Source organism: Xiphophorus hellerii, chromosome 3 (assembly GCF_003331165.1).
Source record: "Xiphophorus hellerii strain 12219 chromosome 3, Xiphophorus_hellerii-4.1, whole genome shotgun sequence".
NCBI classification, from domain to species: domain Eukaryota; kingdom Metazoa; phylum Chordata; class Actinopteri; order Cyprinodontiformes; family Poeciliidae; genus Xiphophorus; species Xiphophorus hellerii.
In genome coordinates, this window is record NC_045674.1 from 7,487,140 (window position 1) to 7,509,004 (window position 21,865).

General features: G+C 37.9%; 1 protein-coding gene across 3 annotated transcripts in view; it reads left to right on the top strand.

Annotated features, from left to right (window-relative positions):
* The first annotated feature begins 325 nt into the window (after positions 1 to 325).
* rftn1b (raftlin, lipid raft linker 1b) overlaps positions 326 to 21,865 on the top strand; it is a 149,759-nt gene continuing 128,219 nt past the window's right edge. The window contains exons 1-2 of one of the 3 annotated variants that reach the window (XM_032558425.1): positions 326 to 870; positions 21,379 to 21,560. In XM_032558425.1, coding sequence (XP_032414316.1) covers positions 21,413 to 21,560 — 148 coding nt within the window. In that variant the 5' untranslated portion in view covers positions 326 to 870; positions 21,379 to 21,412. The remainder of the gene's footprint in view (positions 871 to 21,378; positions 21,561 to 21,865) is intronic. The other 2 variants (XM_032558423.1, XM_032558424.1) reach the window with 2 other exon arrangements.

Here is a 21,865-nt window from a genome sequence, read left to right on the forward strand (position 1 = left end):
AGTCGTTTTTGTTTGATATATTAAAATTTGTTTGATCAGAGAAATGTTAAGTGTGACAAAGACAAAAACAGAATAAAATAGATTTCAGTGCAACATGAAAGTCTTCAGCCACACCATTATTGACTTCACATCTTTCTCCCTAACAAATTATTGATCTGCCCACCTTTTCTTAAGTCCTTCACTCCCGAAACAACACCGGCCAACCTCCCCGCTGTTCTTCCCTTCCTCTGACTCTGGTATTTCCCACAAAAAGCCCCCCGCCTTTCCTCCTCCTCCTGCCAGCCTCCCTGTCATCCCCCTCCTCCTTCCCCTTCCCTCTCCTCAGATGGATTCTTCAGTCAGTCGTGTGGAACCAGAGCGGCTGCCGGAGAGACAGACGCAGAGAGAGGCTGCTCAGAGCAGACGCCGGGTCAGAGCGCTCAGTTTGCTTCAGACAATCACAGGGCAGAGAGAGACGAGTGCACAGGAAAAAGAGGTAGAACACCACAGAGAGATAGGCTGCAGAGAGGGAGAGAGAGAGACAAGAGGGAGGTAAATATGTGACAGGATGTGGTTTCCCTGAGCTTGCACAACATACTTTGAGCATGACCTAAACGCACCGAGTGTACAAGTGTGTTTGAGCTCCGTTAGGTGCTGAAGAGGGGGGAAAACGAAGCCAACCGCTGGAGCTGTTGTTTCTGCTTGTTTCTCAGACGGAGGATTGTGTTTTCCCTTCAGAGAGCCCGCTCCTCTTCAACCTCCGTCAGCTTGTTGGACAAGATCTGAAGCAGTGTTCTTGTCTTTCACACTTCTAAAGTAGAATGAGATATTCTGAAGGGAGTTCTGGATTTGTCTCCAAGCAGTGAACTTCTCAACCAAATTGTGAAACAGGTAAGTTTGCTTCTCGTTTCAGCGGTTCACCATGTGTGTGTCTTAACAGATGTTTCGCTCTCTGCGCTGCCGCCTGATCCTCTGGATATCAGCCACTGTAAACTTAAACCACATGGCTGTAAGTGTTTACTGTGCAACAGGGAGCTGATTCACACCACAATCCATGAGTGTGTCCGACACACAGCTTTAAATCCACAGCCACCGCATGCAAAATGTTTGATGGTCTCAGAGCAACATGCAGAAACAAACAGTCATCCTGAATATAAATAGATCTGGTTGAATAGAAGTGTGAAATTGGCCACAGATTAAACCCAGATACGGTTGCTGTCACTTGTGAGATGAATCACAAATTGATTTCTTTGAGTACTGTACAATCATAAAGACAAATTAAGTGCAACCTGCTTATAGAAGCACCTGGCATACTCTTCATCACACTGAGGTCTGCTGACATTTGTTTCCTCATCTTTTTTCTGGTCCAACCTCAGGAGTTCAATCATATCCAAATCTGGACTTTGACTGGTTGATTGCGACATCGCGTCTGTTTTCTTTTGCAGGAATTCTGTTGTAGGTTTTCTGCTGTGTTTGGGACCATCGTCCTGCTAATGACCCAGTTTGGGTTTAGCTTCAGCTGCTAGACAGATGGTTTCTGCACATTTTTGGTATACGAAGGAGTTCATGGCTGGGTAAATAAACGCTGTGGCTGCAGAACAAGCACAGATCATCATACCATTGTGCTTTGCAGGTGGTATGAGGTATATGCGTGAATATGCTGATTTTTTTCCCCCCCTCCAAACATATTTACTCGCATACTTTGTGACCAAATATTTTTATCTTGTCCTCATATGTCCAAAGGTTACTGTTCCAGATGTCTGACGGTTTGTTGGGGTGCACTGGTTATGTTTTTGTAAGCTTTTTGGAGAGAAGTAGCTGTCTTCCCTTCCAAACTTAGCATTAATCCTATGAATGGTTTTACCTTTAAAATGCTAATTAAGGAGTTCATTAGCATGTTGTTTTGTCTGACTCTGTTTTTGGAGCTGTTAGTTTTTTCAGGGCGTTGCATAATCTGACCTTGGCCTCATTTTGCTGAGATATCTACTCCTTGGAAGACTGGCAACTGTCTTAAATATTTCACAATTGTGAATGACAAATAATCTGTAGAATAGTGGTAAGCAAAATGTGCAATGCAAAAAACATATTTGTGCCAACTTCTTCTGAATATAAGCTGCAAAGCGTATAGCGTAAAGTTTTTAAACATTAAAAAAAACATTAGAAACATTAAGATGTGTTTTTATATTGAAAATTAAAGGAAGCGTTTTAATTAATTCCTATTCTTTAAAGCAAATTTTTAGTACAACTTAATATTGTTATCAAGAGTAATATGTGACTCTTCATTATTTACCAAAAATACTTAAATAAGTTGACATAATTTGCTCAAATAAAAAACTAAGTGTGGAACCTAGTAGAATAAATACATATTCAGTTGCACTATTTGGGTCAGTTAGCTCTGAAAGTTCAATGCAAATATTGCATTAAGGTTGACAGAAGAAATGCTAAAACAGAACTTTATTTCCTCCTTTTTTTTTTTAAATAAAGCATGCCTCATCATTTTTGATAAGTTTTTAAAATCAGTTGTAGATCTAAAGAGCCACAGACATCCCCAGAGCCACAAGTAGAGAATCCCTGCTGTCGAATGAAGGATTTCAGATCCTTCAATGGCACTGCAACCCTTCTCAGATTGATGGGCAGCAACAGTTGCTTCTTTAAGGTGATTGGATTTGACTTGTCCACACCTGTAATCAAGTGCAGTTGATCACCTGGCTACAGCTTTCATTGTTAAATCCTGTAGAAAAAGTTATGCTATAAGCTAATAACTTTTTTGTGTGTGCTCCATTGGTCAAGCGATGACATTTCATTGCCAATTTTGCTGTTGTGTCTTTGTGCACTGACAATAAAATAAGTCTAAGTCTAATAAGCCTAAATCCCTGCCGGTTTGTCCTTTTCTCCCTGTGAATGTTTACCTGGTTGCTGCATGTTCTCTGAGTCAGACATTCATTCGAGTGAGCATGCAGCTGGAGGTTTAAAGGGAAAACAACTTGCACGGGTTGAAGGAGGAGTCCAGGACTGTTGGGGGGTAGAGAGGAAGAGCCAGGGGTGGAGTGAACAAGAAAAATGACTGTGTGTTTGGGGGTGAAAGTGAGTGAGAGAGCTCAGTCTCAGTGAACTGCTGTTAATTGGTTCCAGCTGGTGAGATGTGGAGGACCAGCCTGCGATAACTCGACAGCGCAGGAGGGTCAGGAGTTTTCTCTTAGACACATACACACACACACACACGCCCACCCACACCCCCACACGCACACACACACTTCATACGAGTAATACAGCTGATTATGTTTTATCATTCAGGGTTTTTTTTTGTGTAGATTATATCAGAAACACAAGAAACAAAGTAAAAAATAGTAATGACATAAATTTATTTTATCTGACCTTATTTACCTGAATCCTATTTATAAGCCTAAATTAAAAACATTTGATTATAATGCAGTAAAAAAAAAAGTATTTTCTTTCTGAAAGGATAGATCAGTGTTTCCTAAAAAGTTCTTTTCTGAGCTTTGTAGAAAACAAAACCTGTTTCCTTGACTGAGTTATACATCTTATGTTTAATTTCATGATTAGAAGTTTCACTTTATTAATACTCCAAACAGTACTGCATAAGGCTATCATGCGCTTACGTGGAAACAGTTCAGTTTAAGGTTACTCTTCATAACATCTTAGTCAAAGTTTAGCTCACTTAGATTAAAACCAAAACCTCTCAGAATGTTATTTCTTCATTTTTCCCCCCAAACAAACTTATTCTCATTCCTTTAACATTCACTAGTTGGTAGATCATCTAATTAAGATCTTTAGCACCATCTGGACTTGTTACACCAAAGATCAAACATGAGTCACGTCAGGTCTTTGGTGCAAACGGTCCAGGAAGGAAACTAGGAGATCTTTCTCTGACTCCTCTGTCTCAAAGGGCGTCTTCCTGACCAGACGCCCTAACCGTCTGACTCAGCAGATTTTCTCCAACCCTTCACAGATGACAGAATGCCTCCTCTGATCTCTTATGCTGGATCTAAAAGTTTCAGTCATGATTGAATGCCATGACTGAGAATACAGATAGACTAGTAAATAAGGTTGCTTCACATTTTGGCCCAGGTCTGCATAGGCAACTCCAACCAATCTGTAAGTCCCCTGCTCCATTCTGCCATCTCTCATGAACAAGATGCTGAGATACTTAAACTACTCTACTTGAGGCAGACTACAGAAGACGATTAGAGCCACTGAAATGAATAAATTAAAAAGACTTTCAACTTTTCATCTCAGAACTATGACTTCTCAAAACTCACACTTTTTTCTGAGTTCTGACCGCTTATCTCCAAAGATTAAAGTCAAAATTCTGAGGAAAACAAATAATTTTTTTTCCCCTTTATTAGTGGTCCAAGACCTCTTCCATAAAAGACTCATCACCCACCACATCATAAGGGTGTAGTCCAGATCCATTGGCTCTGACTGATTGGTAATTAACTTTATTTAAAACGGCACAATGTTCAACACAAACATAAATGTCACCATTTAGAAAAAGCTAATTCGCATCTGCAGTCCTTTGGCAAGTTACAAATGTGGGCTAACTTTAGTCCCAGCCACTTTACATTATACTAAATGTTCAAAAGTGTAACTAAACCATACCATAGAAAACAAATCCAGCAAAGTGGGTGCAGCCAAGGAATGCTGAGAGGCGTGGCCGAATGTGGCACATTGCAAATACATCACACATTTGTAAAGCTGAGTAACAGCATTGATCAATCCTCCATGCGGCCATGCATCGTCCAACTAGTCCAACTCCTGACTCACCGTTGGGTGGAGGTGTGTGTCTGAGTGAGAAGGTTTAATACCCCAACGCAGGGCTGTGTGATGCAAAGCTGCACCACTTTAAACAAATAGGATAATTCAACCGTTAGACCAAAGGTGGCCAGCACTGAGGTGGTTTTAGACAAAATAATGGGGAACTAAACAAATTTACACAAAATTGTCAAAATTTGCATGGTAAAATAAACATAACCCTAAATAACCTATTTAGAAAGTTAGCAGCAAATAAAGTCGATTGGGGGGTTAGTCATACTTTAATTCCTCAGGTCACTTGAAGTCTACCTTTCCCATCTCTAACTCTTTAATCTAAACCTTAAAATCAAATCCAACTCATCATTCAGGAATCTGAAGCTATAGAAATAGGAAGAAATGTCTTCCTCCCTCTGGCGCATTCAGACAAAGCCATCAACACAACCTACTTGCAAGATAAACAAGAAATTAAACTTATCCAGTTTCATGATATGTATACAAAAAACACTAATGTAGCATAAATGGAAACACAGACAGTACATACATGTGTTCATGTTATAATCAGTTGTGTATACGAGAATACGTTTACTGCAGACACACAACACAGCACACACGAACGCTGCAGAAACACATGACCTTTTACACACAGCTGCACATGTTCACAGACGCATTGTAAAGACATGCACATGCACGCACATGTACAGAAGAGGCATTACTTTCTATAGAAACATTTACACCAGAGAAGCCCGCCCCACTGGAGCACGGCTGCTGTAAACGGGGAAGTGGTTGCGGTTTCTACTCTGGTACGATGTCAAACCAAAATGGGAGCCATTAGTCAAGCCAGAAAGTTCAAACGAGGACTAATGTAGACATTTAATAACCCAAACTGGAAGGGAACATATGGCTTCACTTGGGAAGGGAAGGAAATTATATGATAGTTATATTTTTGCTTAATGAAGCTGATTTGCAGGTCTGAAATTACGATCAGTATCTTTCTTTTCTAAACATTTATTCCCGTTCTGTCAGATTGAATGCAATGCTATGTTACAAAATTATTAGATTTTTTTTAATCTAATTTTACTAATAGTGAATGCCTAAGCTTCACATTATAGGAGGTGCACAGAACTGACCGAGTCCTTAGCTTTTTATATTTCCTTTAAACCTAATTCTAGCTCGTAAATGTCATCTTGATAATCATTACTCATATTGACGAGAATAAGAAAGACGACTGCAGCAGCTAATGAGCTCCTTCTAATGTTAGAGGAGGTGTTTTGTAATGATTAGCTAATCCAGCTACTTTATTTGGCAGACATTTTATTCATAATTTTAACCTTTATTGATGACTGTAACATTTACGAAGGTAGATTTGTGACCTTTATTAATAATTTTATATTATCACCCATATTAAACAGTGACTATTAAATCTAACTGCTAAATCCCACTCATCTATCCTTTTTGTAATAAGCCCAGCATGCAGTGCCTTCTAAAAAATATTCAGCTCACCAGGAGATTTTCAAATTTTGTCAAGGTACGACGACAAATTTTGGTGCATTTTGTTGGGATTAAGATCAAGACAAAGCAACAAATGTGTGTAGATTTAGCTGAACTCATCTTCCTAAAAACTCTTAATAGCTTCCCTGACTATATTGATAGGTTTGCAGTCTTGCAGTCATACTCTTTCTGTTTTCTCATGATACAGGAGATATTTCTATTGTTTTGTAAAGTAAGGGTTCTCCACAACTTGTTTGTTCAGTCATGTTCTGAAACAAACAGATGTATTTCCACTGAGAACAAATTAGAAACAGGTTGTGCTGGATTTTATTTACAACTTTTATCAGAATGGTATTTGTAAAATGCTTTGAAAGCGATTAAGGACGTAGTTTTGATTTTGTATTTTTGCTTCAGTGTCCTGCTTTTGTACATTTAGTCCTTTAGTTCTTTGTCACCTTTTGTCTTTGTATGAGATGTCTTAATCCTGAATATTTGTTGTTCACTATTTGCCATTTTTATGTGGAATGTAACTTGTAAAGTTCTGCTTGGGTTGCTAGGTGATGGGGCTGGGTTTGGCTGTGGTTGCTAGGTAACGGCGCAGTGCCCATTGATTGTGACACCAAAAACCATGAACTTGTTAGCCAAAAACATTTGGAGTTTTTTTAAAGCAGTTTTAGGAACAGTTGAAACCCAAATGAAAGTATGAAAATGTTCAAAATTCACATTTAAAACATAAAATAAGTCTCCTTTGATGTATTTTTTTGGTAAAAAAAAAAAAAAGTATAAATACAACGCATTTCTTATTACATTCATTCAAAAGGATTAAATAAGTCATATAGAAACTCGGTAAGATTTTGAGCTCCATTTTTACCAGCTTTTGTTTTTTTTTATTTTCATTGTTGTTCACTTCCAGTCTTCACTGTTGACAAAAAAACCCGGCCAACTCAGATCTTTGTGAATTCAGCTCCTGATGGGACACACCCATTATCCCCAGGTTTCTGTCACAGCTTTATTCAGTCAGTAATCACTCTCACCTGGTCTCCATTGCAACAGTCAGCTTCCCTCAGCATATCTTCTGTTTCCTGTCATCCTTTGACGAATGTTGTCTTCCGTCCGTGCTGCCAGGTTTCGTCCATTGGAGTTTGTCCTTGTAACACGACAAATTGTGATATAGTTAAATACTTTTGCAAGGCGGCGAATTTGCATATCTGTTACATTCAGCTGCTGCCAGGTTCCTTATTTGGGTTCTGAATGTATTTTCTTCAGCGAGCCGCCGCATCGTTTATTTTCTGACAGCATGTTGACTTTCTTTCGCTCCAGTCTTTTAGCAAACAGCTACTTTAATCACTTTCTGTTTGCTATCTGATCTGGGCACTGTGAATCCCTCTGTGCCGTGTGAAATTTGATTAAGGTAATCATTGACTCATGTAAACCATATTGTGCTCTCTACTGCATTCAGTGTATGGAGACTGACACTAATATATGCTGTTTTGTTTTTGTTATTTATCTTTTTTTTTATTCATGGTTTTATTTATTTTGATTTTTATGTTTAATTTTTAAAAATTTTTCACAAACAAACAAATCTACTGTGGGATATGAGAAGGTTTCTTTTATGTAATGCCAATAATGGCTTATCTTTCTATTATTGAGGTATATAAGGGATTGTTTGATATACTATTATTAGTAAAACCAGTAAATTCATTTTTTAATAATTTTATTCTGCTTTGCTTTATTTCATTTATTCTGTTGAATCTTAAATATCTTACATCTAAATCTGTCAGGGGTATGAATAATTTTGGGCCAAACTGTACACTTTTCTTCACTCATCTCAGTTTTATAGATATTATCTTATTTGAAACTGACATTTTACTCCTAACTAATGATAACCCATTGAGATTATATGTACAATCATATAAAAAAATAAAAGTCAATATTGAGGCAGAGGCGTAGCTTTGTCTCAGACTAAAGAAATAAAAGCTGAGCTCCCCAGATATTTCTTTCAGTCAAAGCGACTTGTGTTGTAATGGGTGGTCAGGAAAATTGCAGCACTATTGATTGGGTAATGTCCAACATGGACATGTCAATAGGGTGCATAAAAATCCAAGAACTGAGCCGGAGCTAGCGTTAATAAAAAATGACCTGCCCAGAGCAATTTCAAAGAAAGCAAAGAATCACTCATGGGAAATCTCTTCTAAACCCCTCGTGTTATAGAGAAAATGGGAAAGACGGGAGAAACTAGAGAATTTCCTGTTTTTGTCTGATATTATTGCAACTTCATTGCTTTGAATTTATTCTTTGATGGCTAAAGTCAAGCTAAATGTTTTTTCATATTTCAGAAATTTTCAAAAAAGTGATAATTCATGAGGGACATGAATGTTTGGTTATTGCATGGAAACAAGGATTTTTTCCAGGAGATGAGGAGCGACGGAAACCTTGCAGGGACCAGGAAGAAAAGGAGGGGAAAAAAAAATCCAACAATGAAAGCGGGAAAGGTTGCGGAAGATTGGTGCTATTCTTCTCCAGAGATGAGGATGGTCGTAGAGGGGTTTGTTCCCATGGCAATATCTCCCTGGATGGGAGCGAGTGTGTGTGTGGGCATTTGTGTGCGAGAACGGACTGGGCCTTGAGACTGAGAAGAGATGAAGGTGGGCCAAGGCTGTTGCACTCTTTGGAGACACTGGAAGCCTTGAAACAGCCGAGAATCCTCTGACAGCCTCTAATGTTTATTCGCATTCGCCTCGACTCCACTTATATTTTACTCCACTTACCGTCTTCCAACCTCATTGTATTTATGTTAAATCCGTCCTTTTTAAAATATGAATCGCCCTTGGACACTAAAAACAAAATTAACTCAAAGAGTTGCACTAACATTTTCACATTTGGCAACCATGGCCATCTTTTGAGGAATTTTTAGGTTCAAATGTGATGCTTTCTTCAACTATGAATGAAAGTCCTTATTTTAATTTCTTACTTCAAACCAGAATTTTTGGTAATCTTTTAGTCCACTCTGGCAAATTACAAATTAGCGTGCTTTGTTATTATAGTCATTTAACTTTGACCTATTACCTCAAAGAAAAGCTTCTAAACTCAAAGCATGAGAATGGATCTTTAGACACTTTCTCCCCAGTAACTTGTCAGAAAATACAATTAATTCCCATTCCTTTCTGTTTTATACATTTACTGGCAGGCCTGGATGAGTAAAAGGCTTAAAGATAAATAAGTTTGACTACAGAAAATGTTGCTCTTATAAATTTACTCTGGGGGAAATCCCACATTACAAAATCCTTTTTCTCCATGTTGTCATTATGAGAGGACTAAGTCATCTTCTTTTATATTTAACAAGTTTGGAGCACAGAGAAAGAGGAATCTTTGACTATTCCTTTTTGCATAATCTTTTTGGACTGTTCATTGAGTCCTGGGCATCGAGTCATTTTCTTTCTCTCAGCTCAAATAAATTCATTTAGGACTAAGATGGCATTGGGATAACATTGAATTTGAGTGTAATAAAGCATTTCTCTGTTGGCTTGGTCATGCATTTTGGATCATTGATCAAAGATTCAATAAAGTCAGTTTTATTGTAGAGTCCATCCACACAGTTTTGGTTATAATATCCTCATATTCCCTTTTTTACAAGCTTCCCAGATCCTTAGCAGAGAAATAAACAGAACCCCCATCATACTCAACAGTGTGAATGAGTTGCTTTTCCACATATTTATCTTTGGTTTCATATCAGATGTTGAAGAAAAGTTCAAGATTTGTTCCATGTGACCAACTCAGTTAAATCCAGTTCAGCTGGTGAATAACATTAAATGAGCTTATTTTGTGATTGTTATTGCACATTTGGTGCAAGCTGATTGGATTGATGATTTTTATTCTCTTCTCTGATAGTTTTTAAGCATACACTGCACAGTATGCTTCTAAGAACAAAAACTAGAGTAAAAAGAAGCAAAAAAATAAATAAATGTAGCATAAGCTCAAAGATACATTGTGAGAAAACTTCTCAAAATCAATAGAACAAATAAAGAGGATACTGTAGATGAAACAAACTCCGTTAGTAAAGATAATGATCTAGATTTATGGATTCTTGATCTCAGATTTGCTTCTGCGAAAGGTTCAGAGTCCTATAAATAATAGTTAAAAAAGTTACAAATATATATCTTTTAATGATAATTCTGACTTTTACATCTGTGTCTGCTCTGATAAAGTAGGGAAAAAGAAACATGCAAATATTCCCTCAGGAAGCAGCAGGACCATTGCTTTACATTTAAAATCAGTGAAGTGGAGGAAAAGCCTGTTTCTCATCTGCTGAGTCTGCAAAAAGGTTCACAACAGTCACATAATGTAACTCATGTAAATGTTGAAAGGAAGAAGGGGATTTCCAGATTCAACATCAGGGGTGTGTGAGTTCATTCGTATGTAGCTCCACTCCTTGGAAAATTGACAAAATATTATTTTTTTCAGATTTTTCATAATGAATATCCTTATAATATCCCAAATTAAACATGTCTGCCAATGGAGCATTTTTTTCTCACACTTTCCTGGTTAAATCTATATAAGACAAAAAACAAGACACGTTAAATGACACAGTTTGTGTAGCTGACGTCAATAAAACCTACTTAGTTTTGATCTAGTTCAGAGATAACGGTGATGCAGGATGATGGCGTGTACTTTCAAATGTTAAAATGAGAGAACACACATGAATGACCAGTTTTCTACACATACAATTATCTGAACATTAGAGATGGGATTCTCCCTCATTCACCATGAGCAGGAGAAAGTAAACCAAAAGTGTTCAGAGCGCGTGTCCCACTTATCTACTTTAGATGTTCCACTGAGATGAGTAAAGCTTCAATGCTACATATTTACCAAGGTACTCTAACACGCAAAGCTTTTTCCTTTCTGTTTTGCTATGACTGATGTCGAGTATTATGCATGTAGCTACAGTATATGTGTAACTGAAAACAGAGCATAATGCACAAAACCTTTGGTAAAAACACGAATGTTACTAAAAATACAGAAACTGTGTGTATTTGAAACGACCTATCAGCTGATTGAAAAACACCCTAAAATGACTCGAAACTTTAAGTTGAGCAATTATACCGTATTCTACATAACTCTTGTCTTGTCCCTTGTTTTTATCTGTTGTCTGAGCAACAGCTTAGCTACAAATACTCCAGGTGGGTTTAGTGTGAAAAACATGAATATGTGGCAAAATACTGTTAAATATAGTGAAATGATACTTTTTGTTAAGTTTATTTTCCAATGATCCTGGATATCCTGTTAGAGATCAGGGCTTTCAAAACTTTAAATATGAGATTGTTCTTAAAAACAACACATTTTTGTAAGTACTGTAAATACTCCCAGTGAATACATTTATTAAAATAAAAGATGGGATTTTTCTAAAATTTTCAGTTTGAAGTTATTCCACTCTGATTCAAAATGGACTTATTCTAAGTGTGGATTGCTCTTCAATTATAGATCACCTGAAGTTTTCAAACTAACATGTACTGTTCCTGCATTTAAATCGTATCCCATTTTGTTGATGATCCCCTTCTTGGATATTTATTCACCTGCACTTCCCAGATTGCACTTAAATACTCACCACCAAAATCACCTCAGAGCTCGACTTTTCTTGTCAGATTAAAAAGATCAAACATTTAAAACCGGCCCAGAGCACAGAGGAGATAAAGTATTTGAAAGCAAGCTGGCGAAATCAGGCTTAAAAGTGAGACTACATGGAGAAGAACAGGAGAAAAAGTGTCCTAATTAATGTCTTTGTCTATTAATCCATTCTGAAGCTTGCCAAACTGCTGGGTTTGATCTGTCCAACACAACTATCAAAGCCCTATAACGTGGTCCTGTAATGTGGGGGAGATCTCAGTCAGGCAGCATTAAGTTCTGTCACTAACACTGAAGCCTGATAGGCTCTTTGTATGATCATCTTTCATGCTGAAGTGTGATTTTCTAATAAGAATAACTCTACTTTAAAGCTCCATAAACCCATTTTTCTGCATGAATAGTGACTCAAATGACAATCTAAAGACTGCCTCTCATTGTGACAGATAAAAAAAAAAAAAAAAAAAGACTTGCTGTGAAAATCTGCAGCTTTGGAAGGATTTTGTAGTCTAATTAGACAACTGCTATTGTTTCAGTGGCAGGAAAGATGCTGTGCTCATCACAAAAATAGTGAAAATTTACCGTGCACAATCTTCTGTGCATAAAATGTTTGAGAGACAAGCCTAGGATAAAGCTGCTGGCATCAGCAGCGTAATTGTAACAGAAGAAACGTCTAATAAGAGATCTAAAAATAAAGTAAAAAAACAAGAAAAAAAGATTGACCATTAAAAAAAAAACTGTATGAGATTTCTTTCAAGTACATTACAAGTCTATAGTTTAGTGTGCACATAGTTTTAAATTGTTACTGCAACCTGTCTTAACTGATGCACAAAAGGGTTTCTTTGCATGGACATATTGGGTTTTTTTTAGGAACAACTAAACATTTTCAAAATAATTAGGCCCTTTAAAACTGTCGTCACATTTTTTAGCTCCAGGTGGATCTACTGGACAGCCATAAATGATCAAATTCACATCACAAAATCCCAAGGTGGCTAAGATTTTAGCTAATATTGTTTTTTTATTTATTACTTTATTTTAGTAGATGCAATTCACATGTTTTGCTGGACTGCAGAATCCAGAACCATACAGCGCTGGAGACTGAGGAGTTAGCTGCTGCAGTGCCTTGTAAAATGTTTTGACGTGTCTTTTTATCGCCACAGGTTGGTGCTTCTGTTAGCTTTGGAGACTCGGTGTGAGGAACTTCAGACTCAAATGTGTTGCTGTGTTTTACGTTTCCCTGCTCAAATACTGCAGGACTTACTGTACATGAGCAACCATGTTTCAATCAATGCAGCTTAAACCACGAATCACGAACTTAATATCATAAAATATTTTAAATTCTTCAATAACTCAGTCCAAAAGTAATACTGACCTCTTTTATTCATTAATAAAACACAACATAATATCTTTCAAACATTTGTTTCTTTAAATGTTGATGATTATGGCGTACACCTACTGAAAACCCCAAAAAACAATGTTACTGAATATTTTTCAGAGCATTAAAAATGTTTTTTAATCCAGAAATGCTACATCTACTCTGTTATGATATACATGGGGAAGTTGATGAGTTGAAATTTGCCTAGCAGTTTTTGTTGCTTACTCTCCACAGGAAAGGTAAGCAACACGAGATCACTGCTAACGAATGTCCACAAAGTACTAAGAATAAGATGGGAAAATTGAGTGGAAGGAAAAAATATTGATGACTGGATGATATGCAAGTATTACTTCCATCTACAATGAAGACTGTAGAGCACTGAGCACCAATCCAGTCATTTTTTATTGTTCTTAGCAGAGCAAACATGTTTCTGACCCTCTGTGGTTCAGGATTGGCTTACGAGGAATATGAAAGTTGTGGCCCATATCTCGGATACATTTCTATGTGTGTAGTGGCTCTTGAATCTCTGACTTCAGCCGCAGTACACATCTTATGATATTGAAAATGCTTTGTTTCTCAATCCTCTCAAAGTTGTGCTGATCTCTGGCATGATTACTGCACTCTGTGAAAAGTCAGATTCTTTAGGATTGGTTCTTTGTGGCTTTACACATTTTTCCAAAGATAAAACCTAAATGTCAGTGTGTGTTTGAGAGGTATTGTCCAGTAAAAAGAAGTTTGATAGCTGGCTTTAAATTGCTTTGCTTTATGTCTTCTGACAGGTAATTCTTAATAGTTAACTCCTATCAACTGTTTTATCTGAAAGTGCGTCAGTGGAGCCTTTCAAAGAAATAAACCAATTAATTCAGTTTAATACTTTTGCAAATTCCCAGAGGCTGTGACCCATTTGATCAGTGTGAAAGCAGAAAACTGGACAGGCCTCAGACTGATAAACTGCTGTTGACTGACATGTAGAAAACAGCGCTGATGTCGTCTATCCCACTTAGCACAACTCAAAGTGCTTTGGGATGTTTTGGTTGAAAGGACCAATGGTAAGTGCACCCCGCCCCAACAAAGCAACTCAATCTCTGGCTTATGATCTCGGATAAAGCCTCTTATTGAATAAAACCTGAAAATACCATTACTGGGAGACAAAAGGTAGAACAAAACGGCACACGGATCGTTTCTAATTCAGCAAAAGCCAAATCAATGGCTCTCTTCCTGCTTCTCTTTCATATGTATTTGATGTCAGTCGTCCATGTAAAGCATCCCTGAATCTCAGCTCACCAGATTTCAGAAACACTGAGCGAAAGCAGGGAGAACGGGTCCTGAAAACTTTGTTGATATTCCGCTAATGTCATAAGAACAAAATTTCGCAATTGTGGTGTTTCCATTAAATAAGAAACACCATTAAAATCCCACTTGAATATGTTTGTCCACACGATAAGTCATTAAAAATATATGCCATCATCTTCCTACCACTTCCTGTCATCGTCTTTTTCTTTTTCACCAGCAGTAATATCTGGTTGTTGATCACATGACTTGCATGGTGCAAAGAAAGTGTTGCCATTGATGTTTTGCAAAACACACTAATTTCATTGCAGCTAAAAATCCACTTTATCCTAGTGCAAAAACTTTTCCTAAAACAAAAGTTTTTTCAAAAATGGTCTGTTTTTACTGAGAAAATGTATTTTGGAATTCCGATTTGCGTAGGTTTACGAAAGTAAATTCCTACAACTCATAAACACTTTGGATTTCTTCTGTGAGGTAAACTATAACACTGCATCCGTTCACCTTCACCTCACCAGTCTCGAAGCATTCCTTTCCAGTTTTTCCTCATTCACTTGTCTTCCTTTCACACCACTTCCTTGACCTCTCTTACTCCCCATCCTATTGTTCTGGCTGCTTCGTCTCCGGCTCTCACAGACTGCACGACAGTGCCGCACCCACCAATCTTGTTTTGCCCTCTCTCCCCAGGGCAGAGGCAGAAATGACTAAAGTTATTTACAAGTCTCTGCAGGCGACAGAGGAGATCCAACAGTTGGAAAATTGAGATTCTTTTGGTTTTCTGTGATGCCAGAGCAGCTAATGATCCTTTCTGGTAAATTGCAGGGCAGCATCCTGAATAATGGGGGGAAAGAGGGAGGCAATTGCTTTTAATGCTGCTTTCCAGTTACCTGGGAAGTCGTATCTCTTGGACGTCAAACCCAAGGTAAAAACATTCTAGTTAAGTAGTCGGAACTTCAACTTGGCGACACTCAGAGACATTGTTTGCAGAACCTCTATAAATCATTTTAAGCTCTACTTTCCATAAGCAAACGCCACTTTTGATTTGTTCAGTTTATAGTTGAAGCCGCTACATGTAACATTGATTTTAGATGCACTCTTACGTGTGTGCCTTTTAAAATAAACATGTTTCCACCACATCTTACTACTGTTTATGCAAGGAGCGGCCATGTTGAAATGCAAAGTCGACCTTACAAGTCATAAACTGGAGATAGATGGCGTTACTCCCAGTTTCTTAGTGGGAAATCCGACTTTGGCGTGTATTCCAGTTGAATTTTGCCACAGGGAATTTGGAAATTTACAGTTCTGAGTACAATCGGAACGCAGCATAATGATTTTAACTGTGCTAACTCTTTTAAATTATACTTTGCTCTAAATATTAAATTGTTCTTGTCTCCTGAGTCGCAAAACAAGATTTGCAAGTCGATCTCAGACAATAGCATCTTTGCTAGCTAAGACACTGTAAAAGAAATCCTAATTTTGAAAAACTTTTTCCTAAAACTTTTAAAATATATGGTCAGAGCAGTTCTGCTCTCTGTAAAGTAGAGTTGGAAACCTGATAAGCAGACATTAGATGGTTACCTGCCTGTGGATCGAGCTTGGCGCAGGCTGATTTATTTTGTCGGCAGGCATGCTAACTCTCACTGCCTGTTCTTGACATATTCCTAAAATAGTTATCTGAAAGAGTGACTGGTGGAACTCATTTGCTATAAATATAGGGATTTTTCCATATTAGAAATATGTCCAAACAGCCAACTTTCTTTCAACTAAAAATGTTTAAAGAAATTCCCTTCCTTTAGCCAGTTGGCTGACAGCATGTAGCTTCAGGTTGGTGGTGATTGATAGCAGGATTCCTCTCGTATCCAAGACACGATTATATGTTTCTCCTAAACAAGACGCACTTAAAACCACCCGACTATCTGTTTTTTAAATGGAAAAGAATTTTAGGAAATCTTTTTCACTTCATTCCTCTTGCTGTGGTCACAAAGCAACAGGTGGGGGACTGGAAACAAATTCTCGTCTGATCTCCAATTTGTAATTTAAAGGATTTGAATGATACAACAGGGATTGTTTTGGAAAACTGGAAACGTGTAAATGCTTATCGCAAAGCAAACATATTTCTCACTCAGGATATGTCATTTGCTTTTTCTGCACTTTTCAAACTTGGAAGTCTGAATGGTAGATTTTAGCTAGTCACAGTCTGCTACACTGTTTGGGAGAAAGTGTGCTTTAGGTATTTAATTTACCAAGTAACATTTTTTCTTTAACTTTTTCTCTATTAGAAGCATTCCCAAACAGCCGGTGGTCTTTTAAGTGGAAATGTTAAGAATACTTTTCTTCCTTCTTCTAGGAAATCGGCTATCAGCTCAAGCAGCAGGTGGGAGAGGGAAGGAACCGGTGTTTGAATATGGTAGTCACGCCAATGCTTTCTCTGACTGATGTAGTTGGCAGCTCTTCCCTGATATAAAAACCGTCACCACATACGTTTTAAATGAGCAGAAAGATTTCAAATTTATCTTCCTTTCTGACTTAAAAGTTTAAGATAAAACCTTCCGCCATTGCTGTGAGCACCAGAAAACTCTGGTCACTGTGGTACTTTCACTGGTAACTCCTTAACCCAGAAATGGTTTACTTTTTACTAGGACTTTTTAAAACCCTAATATACTGTTGATTCTGGAAAAGGCCCCGTGACCACAGAGTTGTATGTGTTTTCTGCAGTTCTGCTCTTTGTGACATGTTGGTCAGTGTGAGGTTTGCTAGTTAAGAGTTACCCAGCTGCAGAAATGAACTCCCTACATGTTAGAGTACAAACAGAAAGAATAACTCTTTGTTTCTAAACAAAAGTTAAGCATTCTGATAGCTAAACAGTGGCTCGCTGTGTTTCCTGTGAACACAAAATTGCAAGCAGCCTAAAACTTTTTTTCATTTAAACAAGTGGATAAATTTGGTGGTATTGCCTTTCTTTGGTATTCCCTAAAGTTACAGGAAGGGCAGAGGTGGCGTGTTTATCTATGTTTAATATAATCAGAGAACCCCTTCCTGCTGTGTTTGGTATCTCATTAGAAACACTTTAAATTGCAGGAACAATAATATGCAGGATATTAGAGATTTTGATACCCTGGCTTTAAAAAAAAGCAGAAAGGGATGCATCCCATGTTTGAAACTGGCTGCCCTTCCATTGACCATATAACTGCAAAATTACGAAAGTTAATTTGCTTAATAGAAACACACTAATTTTGAAAAAAAAAAAAAAAACCTCATGTTTTTTGATAAAAGGTTTTTGCTCCAGGATGAAGATGATGTTCACCTGTATCAAACTTAGTGTATTTCCAAAACTGCATTGGAAATTTTTTTTTTGCATCACACCAATTGTGATCAACAACCGGATGTTACTACTGGCAGAAAAGGTGAAAAAGACAACAGGAAGTGGCAGATGGATGATGATGCAGCTTTTTTTTAATGACTTATCATGTGAACAAACTTATTTATGTTTGATTTTCATTCCATTTCCTGTTTATTGTGGAAACACCACAATTGTGAAATTGTGTTGTTTTTTTTAAATTAGCAGAATATTGAAAAAGGTTTTGCTCACGTTTGTAATAGAAGCACAGCTACTGTTTAGCACCACTGCAGCTTTGCTCACATAGACTAAGGGTCGGGGTGGATGCATGTCTACCGGTTTTAATTACAAACCAAACAGTGTTCAATCCATTTCTGGAACTTGTAGAGATAAGAGTGCGATTCATAAAGCTCAACAAAGACATTCATGTTCAAGCCACAGGAAGCAGTTCTTTTCATGACAACTGTAATGAATCTTTTGCTTCATCTCTCACTCCTTTTGCTGCTCCCGGCACTCTTGTCATATGCTGATCACCTCTTTTCCTATTCACTGCACTCTAATTGCTTGCTCTTTCTCTCTCTGGACTCTGCTTGCCATGCATTACCTGCTGCCCGCTCCCTTCATCCACCTCCCCCCATCTTTTTAGATGAACAGTCTCCGTCCCGGCCACCCAGCATTTCCCCTCTCTCCCTTGATTGATTCTCACCTTTTCCATTCTCGCTGTTCACCTCATTAACAGAGCCCCCGTCTGCTCGTTTCCTTTTTTGCCACCCACTTCTTCCTACATCCCGACCCCCCCCTCTTTACTTCCTGTCCTGTCGGCTCTAAAGCGACAGCCGGCTTGGATCCTGCAGAGGCCCAGCAACATTCCATAATTAGATGGGAACATAATAAAGAAGCAGAGAGGGTGTCTCATCAGCTGAGGTGGAAGCAGAGGGCACTACAGCCATTCGTCTGTCCATTCTGTCTGGAGTTTAATCAGACGCACACAATAGGATGCTGTGGCAAAAGCATGCATGATTCAGTACCCCTCCCCTTCTCAATTTACCCAAGCCATCAACAGTAATTCAACAAGTGTATGTGCTGGAACAAATCAGTTTAACGTAGTCATACCTCCAATAATAATAGTTTCTCTTATCGTTAATGTTTCTTCGACGGTGGAACTTTTTAATTATCTTTGTGTCTGCAGAAGTTTTCACAGTGGTTGTTGTCTTGAAACAAACTAAAAAAGCAGCAGCTGAAAGATCTGTTTGCTCCTAAATGTCAAACAAATTTTATTTATATAGCACTTTTCAGCAACAAAGCATTTCAAAGTACTTTGCATCATAAAGAACTGAAACATTCCATTTTGTCAAGCGCCATCGTCACACATCAGATTGTTGATAAATTTTTTATTGATTACATTTAAAAAGCAACTCTGAACAGGTGGGTTTTTAGTCTAGATTTCAGTGTTTCAGTTGAAAAACACTACAGTGATTCCAGTGGAAATTGGACGTTTATTATTCAAGTTCAACTTGAATAATCACTTCTTTACCAACATAGCTTCTCCTGATGCTGCTGGGCCAAGCAATTCTTCAAGTTTGCCTCCCTTTGCAAGTTTCACAGCGATTGAGAGATCCAGAACTACAAACACAAGGATTTTTAACTCCGGTTCTTGAGGTCCGGAGTCCTGCGTCCAACATGCAAAACAATTGGCTCAATTGTCTCTATCGTCAGGCTGTATTGTCAGGATTGTTATTCTGACTATTTTCTCCAATGCTTAAGTGAAAGCGTCAATAAATTTGAAAATATAATTAAATGTCACTGTCTGCATTTCTGTGTGTAACTGGTGTCTTAATGAAGCGTGTTACAAGTAGGAATGGGTTTTTAGAGCAGTATTTGTGTTTGTGGGTCTGTAAATGCTGTGATACTCAGACACAGCAATCAATTACCTAAAAAAGTGGTAAGAAATTATTCCTATCAGCTTTTAGTCCGTATTGCCTACCTCTAACATGGAGCTGTGTTCTTATTTCCTTTCCAATATATGTATTTTCCTGTTCTTTACCAGAAATCACTGCCAGCAGTAGAACTGAGCTGATTCTGTGATATAGTGTAAATGTGTTTTTGTTGACCTTCAAATGTTCAGGTTGTTGAGTAGCCTTTCTCTTTACCTAACTCCGTTATTTTATTGAATGATCATCTTGAAAGGGCACCAATAATAATTTTGCAGCTGTATCATATCTGCCTGTTGCCTTTGTCAATGCAGTATACAGTGTTGTGAAAAAGCAACCACTGACGTCAAGCATCTGCTTTAGTGGCAAAGGGTTTTTTGCATTTTTCTTTTACAACATTTTTTTAATTCAACCACACACGAGGATTGATGAACAAATGTGAAATGTTTAAGTTTTGAAGACTTTTCCACTTCAAAACTGTCAATTTTTTTTCCTTCATAGTCATTCAGAGGTAGATTTGCTGGTGTACTTTTGATCACTGTTCCTCTTGCAAAACCCAAGTTTAAGACATCGATGGCTGGAGATTCCCCTTCAGGATTTTGTGGTAGAGAGCATAATTTATTGTTCCATCATTTACGGCAAGCGGCACTACCATCATGATGAAACATGGTGGCAAAATATCTGCTATGCCGTCGGCAAGCTTTGTTTTTATCGGGTTACAGGAAATTGTGTCAAAGTTTATCGGAAGGCATACGGAACTAAATGGATGGCAATTTGAGATGAAAACTTGTCAGAAAATGCAAAAGACTGACTGTTCACCCTCTGGTGGTGCAATGATCCTAAACATACTGAGCAACAATGGAATCAAAGCATATTCATGTGCTACAATATAGGTAACTCAAAGTACAGACTTAAAAAAAATGTATATTCTGTGGAATTCCAAATTCACTTGCAAAGAGCAACGGTAAAAAACATTAGCTTCTACATTTACAAATTATGGCTGTGGCTGAATACAAATGCATGTCACACTAACAAATTTTACAAATACCTTTTCAGACACACTATGTCCTTTTCTATTAATACCATAATTATACACTGTGCAATGTTTGTCTGCCACAAGAAATCCCATAAAAGTAACACACTGAAATTTGAAACTGTAATGTGAAAAAATGGGGAAATGTTCAGAGTGCAAATACTTTTGCAAGGTATGTATGGTTTGGAAGCAGCATCACTGAAAAAAAGAGAGGAGGTGAAGATTAAATTTTTAGATTTTTGTTAGAAATCATCAAAATTGACAGGATGAGAAATGTTCATATTACAGGGACATCTCTGGTTCGCTTGGAGATAATGTTGGAGAAATTAATCTAAGATATATAGAGGAGGAACAATGAACAATAGATATGTTGTACAAAACATGTTGGGGAGGAAAAGAAGAGACATAAAGAAAGTGAATATGCTGAGGGTTGTTGTGACAGAAAGATTTTAGGGATGGGGTGAGATGGAGCTGTGAGAACCCCCAAATGGGGGAAAAACCATAAATGTTTGATGCAGATCTTTGTTGAACAACTTCTGTTTTTTGTTCTTGTGTTCAGCAGTATCTGCATAGGACTGACGAACTGTGGAGCCATGGGCTGCGGACTGCGAAAGATGAAACCGGCGTCAGACGAGAACAGTCCGGGAAAGATTTACTCCACTCTCAAGAGACCACAAGTGGAGACCAAGGTGGGCGTGGCCTATACGTACCGGTACCTGGACTTCCTGATTGGCAAAGACGGTAAGCTCTACTATTTACTTTTATCGACCCCTGCAGATAATTTCCACATATCTTCCCCTAATGTCCACAGAGAGAAAATGAACTCTCCAGAGCTTCCACTGTTATTGATCTGTTATCCTTACAACCTCATAAAGCAGATACATTACTGTCATTTTACTCTGGCAGGTGGTAAAAATGTGAGTAGCTGCTCTTTTGAGTTTTGTGCTGATTCACGTTACTTCACAATAGGGCAACAGAGTGAGAATGGTAACTCTGCTGGGCAATATCTTCACTTTATGCAGTGTTTGGACTTATTCAACTAGTGC